The sequence below is a fragment of the Oryctolagus cuniculus genome, chromosome 2 (genome assembly GCF_051225735.1).
Source record: "Oryctolagus cuniculus isolate XC-2025 breed Fujian yellow rabbit chromosome 2, ASM5122573v1, whole genome shotgun sequence".
Lineage (NCBI taxonomy): Eukaryota > Metazoa > Chordata > Mammalia > Lagomorpha > Leporidae > Oryctolagus > Oryctolagus cuniculus.
This window is the reverse complement of record NC_142868.1, coordinates 136599391-136617029: the sequence shown is the minus strand read 5'-3', so window position 1 is coordinate 136617029 and position 17639 is coordinate 136599391. Positions and strand designations below refer to the sequence as shown.

Sequence of the window (17639 nt, the reverse complement as noted above, 5' to 3'; positions counted from 1 at the left end):
GCTCTCTGCTGTGGCCTGGATAAACAGTAGAAGATGGCCCAAGTTCTTGTGCTCCTGCACCCATGTGGGAGACCTGGAGAAAGCTTCTGGCTTCCTGGCTTCGGATCAGCCTAGCTCTGGCCATTGCAGTCATTTGGGGAGTGAACCAGTGGATGGAAGACCTCTTTCTCTGTCCCCACTGTTTCTGTCTGTAACTATCTCTCAAATGAGTCAAAAAACAAAACAAAACAAAACAAAAAAAAAGTTTTAAAAAAAGCTAGTAAATTGAACTATAATTACTCATCTTAATTCTCTTAAGTCGGTACGTGTTAATTGATTCATTATATATAAACAATATGTAATCTAATAAAGTATTCTGTTTAAAATAATAAAAATGGTGAGAACTTTAAAAAATTTGAATTAAAAAAGTATTTTTTTCCTGAGAGGCAGAGGGATAAGAGATTGTCCGTCTACTGGTTCATTCCCCAAATGCCTGTAACAGCTAGGGCAGGAGTCAGGAATTCAGTCCTGGTCTTTCTCATGGGTCACAGGTACCAACCACTCCAGCCATTGTCTGCTACCTCCCAGGGTACACATTAGCAGGAAGCTGGAATCTAGAGCAGGGCTGGGTCTTAATTTCAGGCACTTTGATAGGTGATATAGCCATTCCCACAAGTCATCTTAAACTGTCGACCAAATGGCCACTCCAGATCTTTGAAAATATTACTAACAGGCATAAAATATGGCTTAAAAGACAGAACTCACCCTTGGGTGGACAGCCTTTCCACTATAAAATGCCTGTTTGTTGTAATACAGAAATATTTTGAACTTTGTAAAAATTATCAGTAAGAATTTTTAAAAATTATTACATTACATCTTTGGTCCACCTGTAATTTGTTTTGGTATAAATGCTTTACTTTATCAAAAGTAAAGAGTGATACATAGAATGGTAAAGACATTTAAAAATATGGACGATATTTTTTCTTTAAATTTCAGAGTGAGGAAATCCTTCCCAATCAGGAAGACGTTTGACTACATTAAAAGTATTTTGCATAAGTATTTTGCATAACTTTTTAAAACAATTATTATCTATGTGATACAGACTAATTAATATATAAGAAGTTCTCATAAATAACAAAAAAACTCAACAATCCAAAAGATAAATTGCCAAAATAATATGGATAGGTATGTTATAGACACAGTAGAGATGACTTTTAAACATATGGAAATTGATACAACTTTATTCAAAAGTAAAGAAGCAAAAATTAAATCACACCAGTTTCCATCTCATATTTGAAAGGTTGGTAACTTTTCTTACCAAGTTAGACTTTTGACTTGATAGCATATTATAGAAATGAATAGAGAAGTTTCACTCTTGTGCTATTAATGGGAATATTAATTGGTACATCCTTCCAGGAGAACAGTTTAATGATAATCATTAAAATTTAAATTTATATGCCTTTTAACATATGAAGTCCATGTATTAAGATCAGTCCCCATGATTCCATGGACATACAGAGATAAGTATAGGAGTGTTGTTTATAGTAGTCTATCAAAATTATTGCCAGATTATTGTTATCTAAATCCATATGATGTTATTTGTGATGTGTTATTAAAATAATTTCTTGTTATTTTAGCCAGAACTGGACAAGCCAAGACATCTGCATCCAAAGTAAACAAATCTGCAGGTATGTTTTTGATTAGGATTCTAGCTATACTAATTTTAAATTATTTAAGAAGTATTTAATAGTTGTCTTGGATTTTATATGACATGTATTGAATATATACTAATCTTTGAGATTTATATAGTCACAAGAAGTTTTCATAAACAGGATGATTTTTTTATGAAAATAAAATTCTGGATTGTCATTATGGCTCAGTGGGTTAAGCTACCGCCTGTGATGCTGGATCCCATATAGGTACCAGTTCGTGTCCCAGCTGCTCCACTTCCAATCCAGCTCCCTGCTGATGGTCTGGAAGAGGCAGTGGAGAATGGCCAAAGTGCTTGGGCCCCTGTCACCCAAGAGGGAGCCCTGGATGAAGCTCCTGGCTCTTGCCTTCAGTCTGGCCCAGCCCAGCCCTAGCCATTGGCAGCCATCTGAAAAGTGAACTAACAGATGGAGCAGCTCTCTCTCTCTCTCTCTAACTCTGACTTCAAATTAAATAAATAAATCTTCACTTGATCTTATCCAAAGACCAAGAAGTGATAAATCTTTAAAAAAATTTTTTTTTCTGGAGAAAGTACTAGAGTATACTAAAAAGTTTATGAAAAAGTAGAATTAAATAAAAGTTTATTTTGATGCAGAAAATTTTGAAACCCACACATAATGTTCTCATGCTATTTATTTTCTATGAGGCTTTTTGAAAGCCTTTCATATTTCTCATAATGCATATATTGGAGTCTTCTCTGTTTCCTTTTTTTTTTTTTTAAAGATTTATTTATTTGAAAGGCAGAGTTACAGAGGAAAAGGCAGAGAGATAGAGGTCTTCAGTTACTGGTTTACTCCCCAAATGGCGGCAACGGCCAGAGCTGGGCTGATCCGAAGCCAGGAGCCTGGAGCTTCTTCCAGGTCTCTCACATGGGTGCAGGGGCCCAAGGACTTGGGCCATCTTTTACTGCTTTCCCAGGCCATAGCAGAGAGCTGGATTGGAAGTGGATCAGTCGGGTCTCGAAGTGGTGCCCATATGGGATGCTGGTGCTTCAGGCCAGGACGTTAACCCACTGTGCCACAGCACCGGCCCCTATAATTGGTTTTTAAGTAATTATTATTCTCCTTCCTCCTTTGGCATAATCCTCCTTTCTGTTTTTCCCTACCGTCTCTACTAAATGCAGGTTAATTCAGGATCATCTCTTTTAATAGAGGTCAATGTATTAAATTTTCTTCCCCATAATGTTGAAAAAGAAAGGAAACTGTTAAGCTGGGAAGTCCCACTGTTAGTGGCAGAGAGTTTTCATATTGTCATATCTTAGAAGGAGTAATCTGGGGGCAGGCACTGTGGCGCAGTGGGTTAACTCCCTGGCCTGAAGTGCCAGCATCCCATATGGGCGTCGATTCGAGACCTGCCTGCTCCACTTCCAATCCAGCTCTCTGCTATGGCCTGGGAAAGCAGTGGAAGATGGCCCAAGTCTTTGGGCCCCTGCACCCATGTGGGAGACCTGGAGGAAGCTCCTGGCTCCTGGCTTTGGATCGGCGCAGCTCTAGCCGTTGCAGCCAATTGGGGAGTGAACCATCAGATGGAAGACCTCTCTCTCTCTCACTCTCTCACTCTCTCAGCCTTTCCTCTCCCTGTGTAACTCTGACTTTCAAATAAATAAATAAATCTTTTAAAAAAAGTAATCTGAATGGAATTATGAGTTGCTAAGAAACTTGTCTTGAAGATGCATTTATTTTTGCGAAATTAAATTATTACTTTGATAATAATTGTGTGATACTCATAGTGGAATTGCACTAGCCTTCCCATAGCTATGGAAAATCAATGCTGGCCAGTGCCGCGGCTCACTAGGCTAATCCTCTGCCTTGCGGTGCCGGCACATGGGGTTCTAGTCCCGGTTGGGGCGCCGGATTCTGTCCCGGTTGCCCCTCTTCCAGGCCAGCTCTGCCCGGGAGTTCAGTGGAGGATGGCCCAAGTGCTTGGGCCCTGCACCCGCGTGGGAGACCAGGAGAAGCACCTGGCTCCTGCCTTCGGATCAGCGCAATGCACAGGCAGCAGCACACTGGCCGCGGCGGCCATTGGAGGGTGAACCAACGGCAAAAGGAAGACCTTTCTCTCTCTAACTGTCCATTCTGCCTGTCAGAAATAAAAAAAAAAAAAAAAAAAGAAAAGGAAAATCAATGCTATTTTTCCTGAAATTCTAGTTCTTTGGCGGTATTAGTAAAATGAATTAACTTGTGATAGTAATATAAGGATAGTGAAAGAAAAGTCTGTGGCCTTACCTAACTAGTGTAGAGGAACTTGTGAACAACTAAGAATTGATTAATTTAGATAACAAGCTGTAAGGGTTGGTACCGTGGTCCTGCCTTACTTGGGACAATATATTTCAAGACCTCCAATGGATGCCTGAACTGTGGCTGGTACAGAACCTTTTATAAACTATGTATTTTTCCATATATTCCTGTGATAAAAACTTTATGAATTTGACACAAGAAGAGCTATAATAACAATAATAGAACATAGTGTGTGAATGTGGGCTCTTCCTTTCCCCTCAAAATATTTTATAATACTTTCACTATTCACTTAGGAAGCGCTCTGCTGTTTTTCTTTGACTATCAAATTGCCAGCATTACTACTCTTGTGCTTTGGGGCTGTTATGAAATTACACTTCTGTTTAACTGGGACACTGAGATAACCAGTCTAACAGCAGAGATGCTACTATGTAACAAATGGCTCAGAAAGTTTGTGGCAAGTAAGATTAAAATATGTTTATTTTGGTAAAAAGAAAATAATCTTTTTTTTTTTTTTTTTTTTTTTTTTTTTTTTTTTGACAGGCAGAGTGGACAGGGAGAGAGAGAAACAGAGAGAAAGGTCTTCCTTTGCCATTGGTTCACCCTCCAATGGCCACCGCGGCTGGTGCGCTGCGGCCGGCGCACCGCGCTGATCCGAAGGCAGGAGCCAGGTGCTTATCCTGGTCTCCCATGGGGTGCAGGGCCCAAGGACTTGGGCCATCCTCCACTGAACTCCTGGGCCACAGCAGAGAGCTGGCCTGGAAGAGGGGCAACCGGGACAGAATCTGGCGCCCCGACCGGGACTAGAACCCTGTGTGCCGGCGCCGCAAGGCAGAGGATTAGCCTAGTGAGCCACAGCGCTGGCCAAGAGAAAATAATCTTAAAACCCATTTGTGTAAGCTGTCTTTAAAGTTCTTAGTGAATAGGTGTTATGAGAAAACTATACATGAACTACAAAAATTTTTTGCACCAAAGTAAACTTACTGGTAAATTGCAGTTTTCCACAAATACTTTGAAGTCTCATATACAGTATGGATTCACTGGACAAAGGGATCACACATGGAACAGCTTGCGATTTCATCATGCTACTTGAGAACAGCGTACAATTTAAAATCTAATGAGCTGTTTATTTGTAGAGTTTTCCATTTTGTACTTACAGACCATGGTTAACTGTGGATATCTGAAACCATGGACGCCTAAACTGCAGATAAGGGAGGACTATTTGTGCTGCCTTTTTGGACTAAAATTATGGTCTATCTTTGAATATAAAGGGTGGGTTTATAAACACTTTCAGTTGATTTTTGTGGATGTCAGTGATTGTCTCTTTTTTTTAAAGTATAATAATAAGTATAATAGTGTTCCCTCACAGGGTTTCTTCCTGTTAGGTAGTTGTAGCAGTCACCACCCTTGTTTATATATGGAATAGTCCACATAGGAGTCTTGTGAATGCCCTGTGGCTCACTTGGTTAATCCTCTGCCTTTGGCGCCGGCATCCCATATTGGCTCCAGTTCTAGTCCCGGTTGCTTCTCTTTCAGTCCAGCTCTCTGCTGTAGCCTGGGAGGGCAGTGGAGGATGGCCCAAGTCCTTGGGCCCCTGTACCCATGTGGGAGACCAGGAGGAAGCACCTGGCTCCTGGCTTCACATCGGCGCAGGACCGGCTGTTGCGGCCATTTGGGGAGTGAACCAATGAAAGGAAGACCTTTCTCTTTGTCTCTCTCTCTCACTGTCTATAACTCTACCTGTCAAATAAATAATAAAAAATACATTTTTAAAAAAAGAAATCTTGTGACTGCCCCAAGGCTTCTCAGTTTATCTTGGGAGTTCAATTTAGAGCTATGATTTCTCATCCTGGATTTTTCCTCATACTTTGTTCTTATGAATCCTGATTTTCAGAGCTAAGTCTCTTGCTCTGTTAAAGATGGTTTTACTCCCTGTTCAACATCTGTACTGCAACTTTGATCGTAGTCCATAAATAGCAACATCTTGGAAAATAAGCAACAGTAATAGCTAGGTGACAAAGAATGTTTGGAGAGATTTTAGTAGTCCTGAGCAATTTAAATAGTCCTGTACAGCAAGAACATTCTAGCAGTGAATCAAAGCAAACTTTATGTGACCTCACCACAATTTAGATGTTACTGAATGCTTTTTAACCAACTGGGAGCAAAGCAAGTAAGCATGGGTTGAAAAGCTCTAGCTTTAACTGCTTTTGTAACTATTAAAAGCATGGTTTTTTGCTTTTTTTTTCCCTCCTATCCTTGAAATTGGTAATTTTCCTTCTGGTTGTTGGACACATTCACAAGTTCACTTAACCTGCCTGAATGCTGTACCCCATCAGGGAAGTGAAATGTTTGTTCAGTGATGTATTGTTTCCTGAAAATTACCGTAATTGCTAGAATTAGAAAATGTCTTGTGCCCCCAAAGATGATAGCATTTTACATTTTGAACAAAATTCTAATCTGTTGTTCTTCTATTCTTTTCCTGTGAGGTTCTTTGGAGATTATTCATACTAGTTAAGTAAACCAACTTTGACTGTAGCTTTTGTGATTTAGGGAAATCAGCAAGTTCTGTAAAATCTGTGGTAACAGTAGCTGCGAAAGGTAAAGCTTCAGTCAAAACAGGTAAGACTGTTGGAGAAGCAATGTGTTATTAAGTTTATTCTTAATTCTCCTTTAAAGAATATAATAAGTGTAATATCAAAAGCAAGTTTCAAATTCCTAAAATAGATTTTAGCATCTTATAACATTTGAAGAAGTTAATAGATACTACACACCTATATGGTACTATATACACACTACATATACACAACTTTTTGACTGTACATTTTTCACAGGTGCATAATCACATGCTGGTCTGTCACTTCCTCTCTATAAGTGGTTTAATCATTATTTTCCTCTTTGTTTTTGAATGGTGACTCATATTACCTTCTTCTGCTTGTACATTTCCTCTGATGTTTGTTACTTTTAAAAAGATTACTTCTTTCCATGTTAGAAGAATGCTTTTTCTCCATAAATAAGTGGAATACTATTGAAAATAAATATAGCACGTTGAAACTACCAGTATCTTTTTAGTAATACATTTTCCAGTAGCCTAGTCTTACAGAACTTTTGCAGAATTAGCAAAATACGAGTTTTGTAATGTGTTCTTAATGATGTGCTTCTATCACTTGAGGTTTGAACTTGTAACTCACTTTAGGATATCATCCAAAAATGGCATCTCAGCTTAGTAAAGCAGATAATGAATATAAATAGAAAAAGTGAATGTTCGGAAAGAACTGCTTTTATAATAAACCACTACTTATTCACTAAGATATTAGCATAAGACATGTTGCATGGTTGAGCAGACCCTTAAAATAATGGATCAATTCTACCTTTAAAAGCAAAATCTACTGGGAAGAAGTCTCTGGAATCAAAAAAGGCTGGGAATATCAAAAACAAAGACTCCAGTAAACCTGTGACTGTACTAGGTAAGTTTGAAATGTTGTTATTTCAGTAGTTTATTATCTTAGACCCTCTTGGTGTTATACTCAGTGTATATCTTGTAATTTTGCTTAAAAATCTTCAAAGGGCTTGTTTTTAAATTAAGTCGGATCAGCCTAAGGAGACCTAGACTGACCAATAAGCTTAAGTTCCTTTTCACTAGTTGAATTATATTAGTGCTTTTCTACACTGCTAAAGCAGACTATTTCATGCAGAAACCTCTGAAATAAAGACTGACATAGAAGCGAAAGCTACAGAGAACTCTGCTAAAGAAACTACTTCAGGTAGGTCAATAGAAATTTTATTTTGTTTTATAAAGGTGGAGGAGAATCGAAATTTTAAGAGCAGAGGTACTTAATTTTGTTGTATTACTTGAATACGTACCTACACACATTTTTTCCTCCATCCTGAAATAAAGGTCATACCTAAATAAAATTAAGAATATTATGATTCAAAGGGTCAGCATCATGGCTCAATTCCAGCATTCCTTATTGGAGCACTGGCTGCTTTGATTCCTATCCAGCTCCCTGCTAATGTGGCTGGGAAGACAGTAGAAGATGGCCCAAGTGCTTGGACCTCTGCCACCCACATTGGAGACCTGGATGGAGTTCCTGGCTCTTGGCTTTGGCCTGGCCCAGCTCTGACCATTAGCCGTTTGGGAAGTAAACCAGTAAATGGAAGATCTCTTTCTGTCACTCTGCCTTTCACCAAAAAAAAAAAAAAAAGGAAAAGAAAAAATAATTTTTTGATTTAGATTTTCACCCTTTTAAATGTGATTAATGCTATCAGAAGAAATAAAAATGTATTATTTAAAAGCCAGTGTCACTTTTGTAGCTGTTCCCCTCTGGTTCTCTAACTCTTTTGTGAGCTGTGTACGCTTTCAAATAGCTCCTGTTTAATCCATTGTGGAATAAAGTGAGATCTTGATAAAGTATATCTATTTATTTTTTTCTTTTGTTTTGTGTTAAGAAGCTGCTTTGGAAACTGCAGAAAATGAACCAGTTAACAAGGTCAGTTTTTTATTCCTTTAAACCTTAAAAAAATTTGACAAAAAAAGTTTTTTACAAAATTGAAGTAAAAGTTATTATGGTCTTTGGGACTTTGAAAAACTCCAGTCACTTTTGATTCTTTGAGTATGTCTTGAGTTCAAAAACTTTGAGTAGCTCAGTAAATGGAAGATTTATTAATACATTATTAATAAATGTACATATTTTTGAAAATCACTTTTTCATTGGGAATGACATATTAGCCAAAATGAGTCTTTTTGGTACACAACAGGTTATCAAATTAGAACCAGGGGAATTTTCTGATAGCTTTTTCTCCCCTAGGAGGCAAACGTGAGATATGTTAATATTTGGAATTCCAGTTGTTTCTTTGTGTTTTGGAAGGAACAAATAGTGTTTTCAGTTCTGTTTGAAGGATATAAACTTCACCTTATTGTTTTCTTATGATATCTGTTATTATGAATATATTAAAATATCTTTAATTTAGAATTTACCAGTTTAGATTTTGCCATCATTTAGTTGCTAAGCACAAGTTTATTTTTATGTAGTAACTCCATTCTTCAAGTGGTAATTAAATAATACATCTTACAGGGATAATATTTTAAAGCACCAATAGTCCTTTAACATAAAGGACTTCAGGGAAGGAGCCATTTATTAATATAGTTGACATGGTAGTTAAAAATCACTAACAGTTGATTTATGGAAATCATAAAAATTTATAGTTTTTTTTTTTTTTATAAAACAAAAGTAAAACATTGTACTATGGCTCATTTTTAAGAATTTCCCCAAAATTTTCAAAGAAAAAACTGTCATTGATAAGAGAGCCATCTTGAAGAATAAAATCGATGTGAAAGGATGTTTAGTAGGAAAATAGTGCTTAACTTGCAGTGGCGATTGAGTTGTGTGGTAAGGAGTCTAAGGAAATACTGCCAGAAAGGGATGATCCTTTCAAGAAGGTAAAAGGATACCCACTGATTTGGAGTTTGGAGTTTGTGCCCATAAAGCACAGGAGTGACAACAGTACTTGAATGGCATTGTAGTCAAAGATATTTCTCAAATTTTAAAGCACCAGGTGAAAAAGAGACCTATAGAACTAAATTAGATGATGGATAGTACCTCTATTAATTTCATATATTTGAAGAACATAAATTTGCAAAATAGGGAGGGAGTGTTGTTTTTAATTTGAAGTTCAGATCAGCCTACTGAATTGATCAGACTTGCTCAAATATTAAATGCAGTATACATACTGACATATAGTGTGTAGTATAAACTTGACTAATCTAAAACCTGTTAAACTTTAATATCAATTTTTAAATTTATTTTGAAGGAAACAGAGGAAATGTGTGTGATACGTATTTCTAATTTGCCTAATAAAGGATATTCTATAGAAGAAATTTGCAACTTAGCAAAACCGTTCGGTGGTTTAAAGGATATTTTGATTTTATCATCTCACAAAAAGGTAAGTTAATAATAGGTATTCATACTGTCTGACAGCACATTTTGAAGTGTTAAATTCATAACATGGGAAGAAAAAGTTTAAAAACACCATCTTAAAGTAATCCAACCATTTCAAGCTAAAGACATTTTAAAATGTAAAACAGAAAGATTCCTTTATGTTTGAATTCTAAGCAGGCATAATTTTGATGCTGGGGGGAAAATGGCTTACTAATAATTTCAGAAGTTTTGCCAAAAAATTTGTTTAATAAAAATGTTATACGTCTGTAATCTGTTTAACAAAGAATTTTCAAATGACACTTAGCATTTTGTAGATCATTTTCACTAGTATTTCTTTAGGCTGTTTTACTAATGATATTCAAATGGGAAGTAACCTTTTTGAGACTCAAACTAATAATGGCATCAGTACTTAGAATGATCTAGGCTCTGAGTTTTCTATCAGTTTACATTGCTTTTGCATTTTAAAACAAATTTATTGTTAACAACTTGTGGGAAGTATTTTGTATGAAATAGGATTCCAAAAATGAGTTTAAATAGTGGAACTGACATCATTGTAGTGCCAAAGAATATTGTTTTTACAATAGAAAGGTGTTGGTGAGTTCTTTGAGAATAGAGTTTGTGTTTGGTGATAATCAGAATCAGTGTGCTTGAGAAAACAGGAGAGGAGACAGAATGCGGTTGAGTTGTATATAGCTTGACATTATGTTACATATAGATTATTTGAATAATTACACTACTTTGTAAAGTGTATATTCTTAAATGATTGAACTTTTTATGAAAATTATATTTCAGTAGTTTATTTAAAAGTCTATTATTATGTTTTAAAAACATAACAAAAATGAACATGTTTTTAATGTGAGTTTTTTCTTTTGAAAGCTTTTATTTAATAAATACAAATCTCATAGGTACAGCTTTAGGAATACAGCGGTTCTTCCCCCCATACCTGTACTCCCACCCCCACTCCCATTCCACCTCCTGTTCCTTCTCCCATCCCATTCTTCATGAAGATTCATTTTTAATTATCTTTATATACAGAAGTAATGTGAATTTTTTAAATGAGTTTCTTAATACATTGAGATAGGGGAAATGTGTGTTTACAACCAATTTAAATTGATATTTTACGTCACATGTCAAAGTGCATATTATACCAAAGTATATGTGTAAACAGGTAATAAAGTGTATGTTCCAAACCCAAATATCTTAATTATTATCTGCCCAATTTTGATGAAATTTAAATATTCTGTGATTATTGAACATTTCCAAGATATTATATAGAAAATACCTGGTTCAATTTACACTAGTCCTCCATTTTCCTCTCAGGGAAGTGTTTGGGCTCTGCTGGATGCCTAAAACTAGGGATATTACTGAACCCTATTTTATGATGCTATTCTTTTCATATGCATATGTACATAAAGTTAAGCCTTTTCCATTTTTAGATAAGTACTTGTAGTACACTGGGGCCATTATGTTTGTATTTGGAGGTACTGTAGCAAAACTAGCATGTGTTTCTTTTTCCTTTTTTACAACCTCACACTTTTAGAATTTGTTCTTATGTAATCTCAACATAATTGTTTGGTTTGTTCTGTTTTAAGTAGAAAACTTAACCTCTTCATTTAAAAGTAGTACTTTATAGCTTCTCTTTGCCATCTCTGAATTTCCAACAGCTTTACTCTTGTGCTTTGTGCATTATTAAGGAAAATAAAGGGTGCTTAAACAGTGGGATATGGAGACCATCTATCTGATAACAGAAATGGCTGATAATTGACCAGTTGGCACATACAGTGTGTATACCTAGACAAAAGATTCATTTATGTGCTGGCCAGTCAGAATGAGATTTCATTACATTATGGAGAATAGCTCATAGTTTAAAACTTGTTGTTTATTTCTGGAATTTATCATTTACTATTTTCAGACTATGCTTGATTTTGGGTAACTGAAACTGTGGAAAATGAAACCAGATTGGAGGGAAGGATTCTATATAATGCAAACATTTGTAACTTAAAATTAACATAAAGCAACATGAAAAAAAATTTGTGTAAACTGGGAAACAAAATTCATATCCACATTTTATTATGATATATTAGAACTTTAGTACATTGGCAAATGGCAGATAATTCATTAAATTATGGACTTATAACTAAACATATAGACTATTTATACCTTATTAGTTTTGGTTCAACTTCTTTATTTAGGTATGAAAATTAAAACCAAAATATTTGGAGCTCCAATTTTACACTTATGAAAACAGCAAAATGAAAAATAACTTGACAGTCCTTATACATTCAGTCATATATTTTTAGTTCATATTTCTCATTTTATCAATTGTTGGATTTATTTGCTTAAGAAATATTCTTCTATATACTAAGGATACAGTGATGAATAAGAGGACTTTTGTTAATGTTGGTTACTAAAATGTCCTTGTTTCTGTCTTTAGTATTGACTTCTGAGTTCAGTCATTTTTTCTTGCTTATGGTTTTTAACATTAGTCTGTGGGACTCAATTTCTGAAGACTGTATTTTTTAATTTTAAAAGTGCTTACTAAGTGTTCAATTCATTTGATTCAAGTATTAAATCTTTCCAAGAAAGAGTAACTTAAGACTTATGTTTTCATTCTTGTAATTTCTATTTTAAAAGGCATATATAGAAATAAATAGAAAATCTGCTGATTCTATGGTAAAATTTTATACTTGTTTTCCAATATCCATGGATGGAAATCAACTCTTAATAAGTATGGCTCCTGAAATCGTGAATATAAAAGACGAGGTAAATGAGACTTAACATCATGTTTACTAAATTTTATTAAATTTCTTATCAGATTTATTTTAATCTGTTACGTTTTGTAATTTTCTTTGAGTTCACGTTTTCTCTCAGGCATTGAGAAAAGTACTTCCTGTCTTTATAATAGTTCACTACACTGTTTGAGTTATTTTCTTAGTGAAACAATCCTGTCCTTCATGTGTATTGATCTTGAAAACAGTTATCACCTCAGCATTCCTAACTCAGTGCCATTATCTGTCGTTCAAACTGGAATCCCTGGACTTTCTTTAATTTTTTTTCTCTCATTCCTTATATTTGGTTTATTAATAGATGTTGTATAAAGGTTGTTTCTTTATCTCAGACCATCTTCTATTATTTCGTTTCTTAAAAACTTCTGCTGGACCACTAGAGTAGTTGATCTTTGTACCTTCTACCTTCAGTTTTGTTTCCCTCAAGTCTTTTCTCCACAAGGCCCTCTGACTGACTTACAATTCAAATCTGTCCCAATTTAGCTTTAATGTCTCTGTGGCCTGTAAACATTGACCATCAACTGTTAAGAGGCAAGAGATAAAGATGGGGAAATCTCCAGAGTAAGATGGATATAAAATACATGTAATTTGAGGAAAACTTTCATCAGAATCACTCTCATTTGATTGAATTGGTGGTGGTGTTTTATACATGTCAGTAAAAAGAAAAAAAGTTTAAGAACCATAGTCTAATGTTTGTTACCCTCTGCCAGCTCTGACATTGTAGGCTCATGGCATTCTTGGCCTGATTATAATGCAGCAGCAGCAGATCACTTCATACTTACACACTGTGCTATTTTCTGTTTTGTCTGCATTTCTATTTTTTCTATTTTGATTTGCTTAATTTTTCTTTATAATTTGATTATCTTCCTGTAATCTGAATTAAGTCTTTTATTCCTTGTATTTGAACTTGTGTGTTCATTCTAACTATATTTAGGGGAATAGGAAGAGTTAAATTGTAATGGGAAGGTAGGACTTTGATAACTTGTTTTGAGGGAAAGATTTTTGAAAGGAACAGAAGTTTTGCTACTTCATTTTATGAAATGCTGTGTAATGTATATTTGCATAGATTATTATATTACACATCTTGACTGAATATGTGAATGACAAAGAACTTACACTTTGAACCTTTGTATAATTTGACTTTTTAGGAAGCTATGTTTATAGCCTTGATTAAAGAAAATGACCCAGAGGTAAGTTTTGCCTTTGATTTCTTTTTTACCCATATTTAATTGATAGAAACCTTGAGTGTTTTATTTATTCACCTTTGAGTAAATAGAGAAAAACATAGTAATAATTTTAAGATATTGAGGGTGGGGCCAGCACTGTTGTATAGCAGGTAAGAGCCCTGGCATCGCAGGTAAAAACTGCTATTGGTGGTGCTGGCATCCCATGTGGGTGCTGGTTCAAGTCCTGGCTGCTCCACTTCCAATCTAGCTCCCTGTTGGTGTGCCTGAGAAAGCAGCAGAGGATGGCCCAGATGCTTGGACCCTTGCACCCACATTGGAAACCCACATTGGAAACCCACAGGAAGCTCTTGGCTCCTGGCTTCAGATTGGCCCAGCTCCAGTACTTGTGGCCATTTGGGGAGTGAATCAGCAAATGGAAGACACCTCTGTTAATTCTGCCTTTCAAATCAATAAATAAATCTTTTTTTTTTTTTTTAACATTCTGGTGGTAATGGAGATGTCAGATGGGTTGTCTTCTTGTTAAAATAAGAAATAAAGGGTCATGGTAATCCTTGATATGAATTAAATTCCCCATATATTGGAGTATATAGTAAGTGGCCCTATAGGGCAGTAGCCTGACAGAGGATGTTTTGGGTAAACATATTGATAGTAGAAGTACTCTATTTCTTGTTTTAGTATATTGTTTTACTAATTACTCAAACAAATAGACTTCACTATCATCATATATCATTTTCTCACTCTTAAGAAAGGACATTTCTGGAGTCTGTAATATTTTTATTTATATTTATTTATGTATTTTACTTGATAAGCAGAAAGAGACAGATGAAGAGAGAGACATCTCCCATCAATGTTTTATTCCCCAAATAAAACATTAGCAATAGCTAATGCTGGGCCAGGCCAATGCCAGGATCTGGGAACTCATTTGAGGTCTCCCACATGGGTGGCAGGGATCCAAGTACTTGAGCCATTCATTACCTGCTATCTCCCAGGATGTGGCTTGGCAGGAAACTGGAATTGGCTGCAGAACCAAGACTTGAGCCCATGCACACTGATACTGGATACAGTTGTCCCAGGCTGCATCCTAATGGCTATGCTAAATTCCCATCACCTATAATGTTAAATTATTGTTAATCTGTGTGTATAGTGTGATGCTACAGCATTTTGTTTTTTATGCTGTCTCTTTTTTTAAAAAATAGGCAAATATAGATAAAATTTACAATCGATTTGTACATCTTGATAATTTACCAGAAGATGGACTTCAATGTGTACTTTGTATTGGACTTCAATTTGGAAAAGTAGATCACCATGTATTCATGAGTAATAAAAGCAAGGTAACAGTTTCCCTCTTAACATAGTTATATAGTCTGTGAGATTATGTAGCTGGAACCCTATATTATGATCTGCATCTTATAATTCAACTTCTGAACTGAAGTACTTCTAATCATTATGTAACTGCTTACCAGAATATATACTTACCAGAAATGTGCTAGGTTAGGATATTTTCTTCTGGACTGTGACAAGACAGAAGAGGTTATCTCTCTCTCTCTTTAGAGCTCTTAGTCTTTAAGGAAGATAAGACACAAGGGGAAAAGGTAATATATATAGTACACAGAGCATTATTTTAGTGGAATGTTTAGTTTGTTCTGCCCTTAACTATTTTACTTTGGCTTAGTTGATGCTTATTTGTAAAGTTAAGGATTATTACCAGATATTTTCTTTAGTAACTTACAGTCAAAAGACACGTAGAGGCCGGTGCCGCGCCTCACTAGGCTAATCCTCCACCTTGCGGCGCCGGCACACCGGGTTCTAGTCCCGGTCGGGGCGCCGGATTCTGTCCCAGTTGCCACTCTTCCAGTCCAGCTCTCTGCTGTGCCCCGGGAAGGCAGTGGAGGATGGCCCAAGTGCTTGGGCCCTGCACCCCATGGGAGACCAGGATAAGTACCTGGCTCCTGCCATCGGATCAGCGCAGTGCGCCGGCCGTAGTGCGCTGGCCGCAGCGGCCATTGGAGGGTGCACCAATGGCAAAGGAAGACCTTTCTCTCTGTCTCTCTCTCTCTCACTGACCACTCTGCCTGTCAACAAAAAAAAAAATAAAAAAAAAAAAGACATGTAGAATTAGGTCTGTTTATTTCTGTGGAAAGAAGTATAAATAAAATAATTATTCTTTACCATCATGACTGAACTTCCTTCCTTAAAAGAACACCAAAAACTGTGTCATCTGTTCACATTTGTATTTAACATGTATTTCAGCTGTCCATTAAAATTAAATTTTGATCAGCTACATATTACCCAAAAAGGCAAGATTTTATTCCAAAATATATAGTATTTCATTTAAAAAGTTATATAATTGAGCAATAATTTTTTATTTATTTCACATGTTCCTAACTGATAAATAGAGCATGTTTTGTACTGTAGAAATAGCTTCATATAGGATGGAATGTGAGGACAGAAGGCTTAAAAGAATTTTGAACCTTTGCTTTATAGATCCTTTATTGTTTATTTTAAACAAAAATTTTTATTTATAAAAAAACCAGATTTCATAAATACAGTTCTAAGAGCGTAATGATTGGCTGGTGCCGCGGCTCAATAGGCTAATCCTCCACCTTGCGGCACCGGCACACCAGGTTCTAGTCCTGGTCGGGGCGCTGGATTCTTTCCCAGTTGCTCCTCTTCCAGTCCAGCTCTCTGCTGTGGCCCAGGAAGGCAGTGGAGGATGGCCCAAGTGCTTGGGCCCTGCACCCCATGGGAGACCAGGAGAAGCACCTGGCTCCTGGCTTGGAATCAGCGTGGTGCGCCGGCCGCAGCGCGCCAGCCGTGGTGGCCATTGGAGGGTGAACCAACGGCAAAAGAGGAAGACCTGTCTCCCTGTCTCTCTCTCTCACACTCCACTCTACCTGTCAAAAAAAAAAAAAAAAAGAGCATAGTGATTCTTCCTACCCTACCCTCCCTCCCTCACTCCTACCCTCTCTCCTCCTTTTCTTATTTTTATTTTAATTTTTACAATGACATACTTTGAATTTGCTTTATAATTACAATCTTAATCCTTCACTGAAAAGCATACAGCATCCTCTTAAATTTTGCCTTGCCTTTGCAACATTCTAAAAATTGTTTCTTTGGTTTATTTTACACAGAGATTGACCTTACCTTTGCAATCATGTGTCTAGAGCCTGAAATAAAAACACATTCAGTTTTCTAAAATAATCTTAAGAAACTTTTATGTGATTAAAATATGCAAATTTCATATTTGTAAAACATAAATCTGTGGTTTTGATTGCGTTTAATTGTCAGATCAAAGGCATTAAGTACATTCATGTTGTACAACCATCACCTCCATCCGTATCCAGAACATTTTCCATTTCTTAAACTGAAGCTTCCTGTCCACTAAACAGTAACCCCCTAGCCAGTGTTAATCAATATTCTGTTTATGAATATGACTACTTAGGTACCTTGTATTTGTGGAATTCTGACTGACTTATTTCATTTACCATATCTTCAAGATTTATTCGTGTCAGAATTTTCCTCTCTTCTTAGGGCTATTAAATACTCTGTTGCATGCATATTTATCCACTTACCTGTTCATGGACTACTAGGTTGCGGGTTTTTTTTGTTTGTTTGTTTTTTGGCTACTGTGAATAATGCTTTTATGAAATGGGTATACAAATATATGTTCAAGTCCCTGCTTTTTTTTTTTTTTTTTTTTGGGTATATACTGAGAAATAGAATTGCTGGATCATATAATAATTTTAAACTTTTAATTTTTTAGGAAGTATTCATGCTTTTTTTTTTATTTATTTATCTTCTCCAAAG

At 36.0% G+C, this 17639-nt stretch overlaps 1 protein-coding gene across 30 annotated transcripts in view; it reads left to right on the top strand.

Annotated features, from left to right (window-relative positions):
• ZNF638 (zinc finger protein 638) overlaps window positions 1-17639 on the top strand; it is a 166219-nt gene that overhangs the window by 117543 nt on the left and 31037 nt on the right. For 24 of the 30 annotated variants that reach the window (XR_016230291.1, XR_016230293.1, XR_016230292.1 and 21 more), the window contains 9 exons: window positions 1617-1667; window positions 6474-6542; window positions 7301-7387; window positions 7616-7684; window positions 8370-8410; window positions 9732-9863; window positions 12494-12622; window positions 13794-13835; window positions 15029-15163. Coding sequence is in view for 27 of the 30 variants with exons in the window: in XM_051842785.3 (XP_051698745.3) it covers window positions 1617-1667; window positions 6474-6542; window positions 7301-7387; window positions 7616-7684; window positions 8370-8410; window positions 9732-9863; window positions 12494-12622; window positions 13794-13835; window positions 15029-15163 (755 nt within the window). In the remaining 3 variants the exon portion in view is untranslated. The remainder of the gene's footprint in view (window positions 1-1616; window positions 1668-6473; window positions 6543-7300; window positions 7388-7615; window positions 7685-8369; window positions 8411-9731; window positions 9864-12493; window positions 12623-13793; window positions 13836-15028; window positions 15164-17639) is intronic. The other 6 variants (XM_051842786.3, XM_051842783.3, XM_070068950.2 and 3 more) reach the window with 1 other exon arrangement.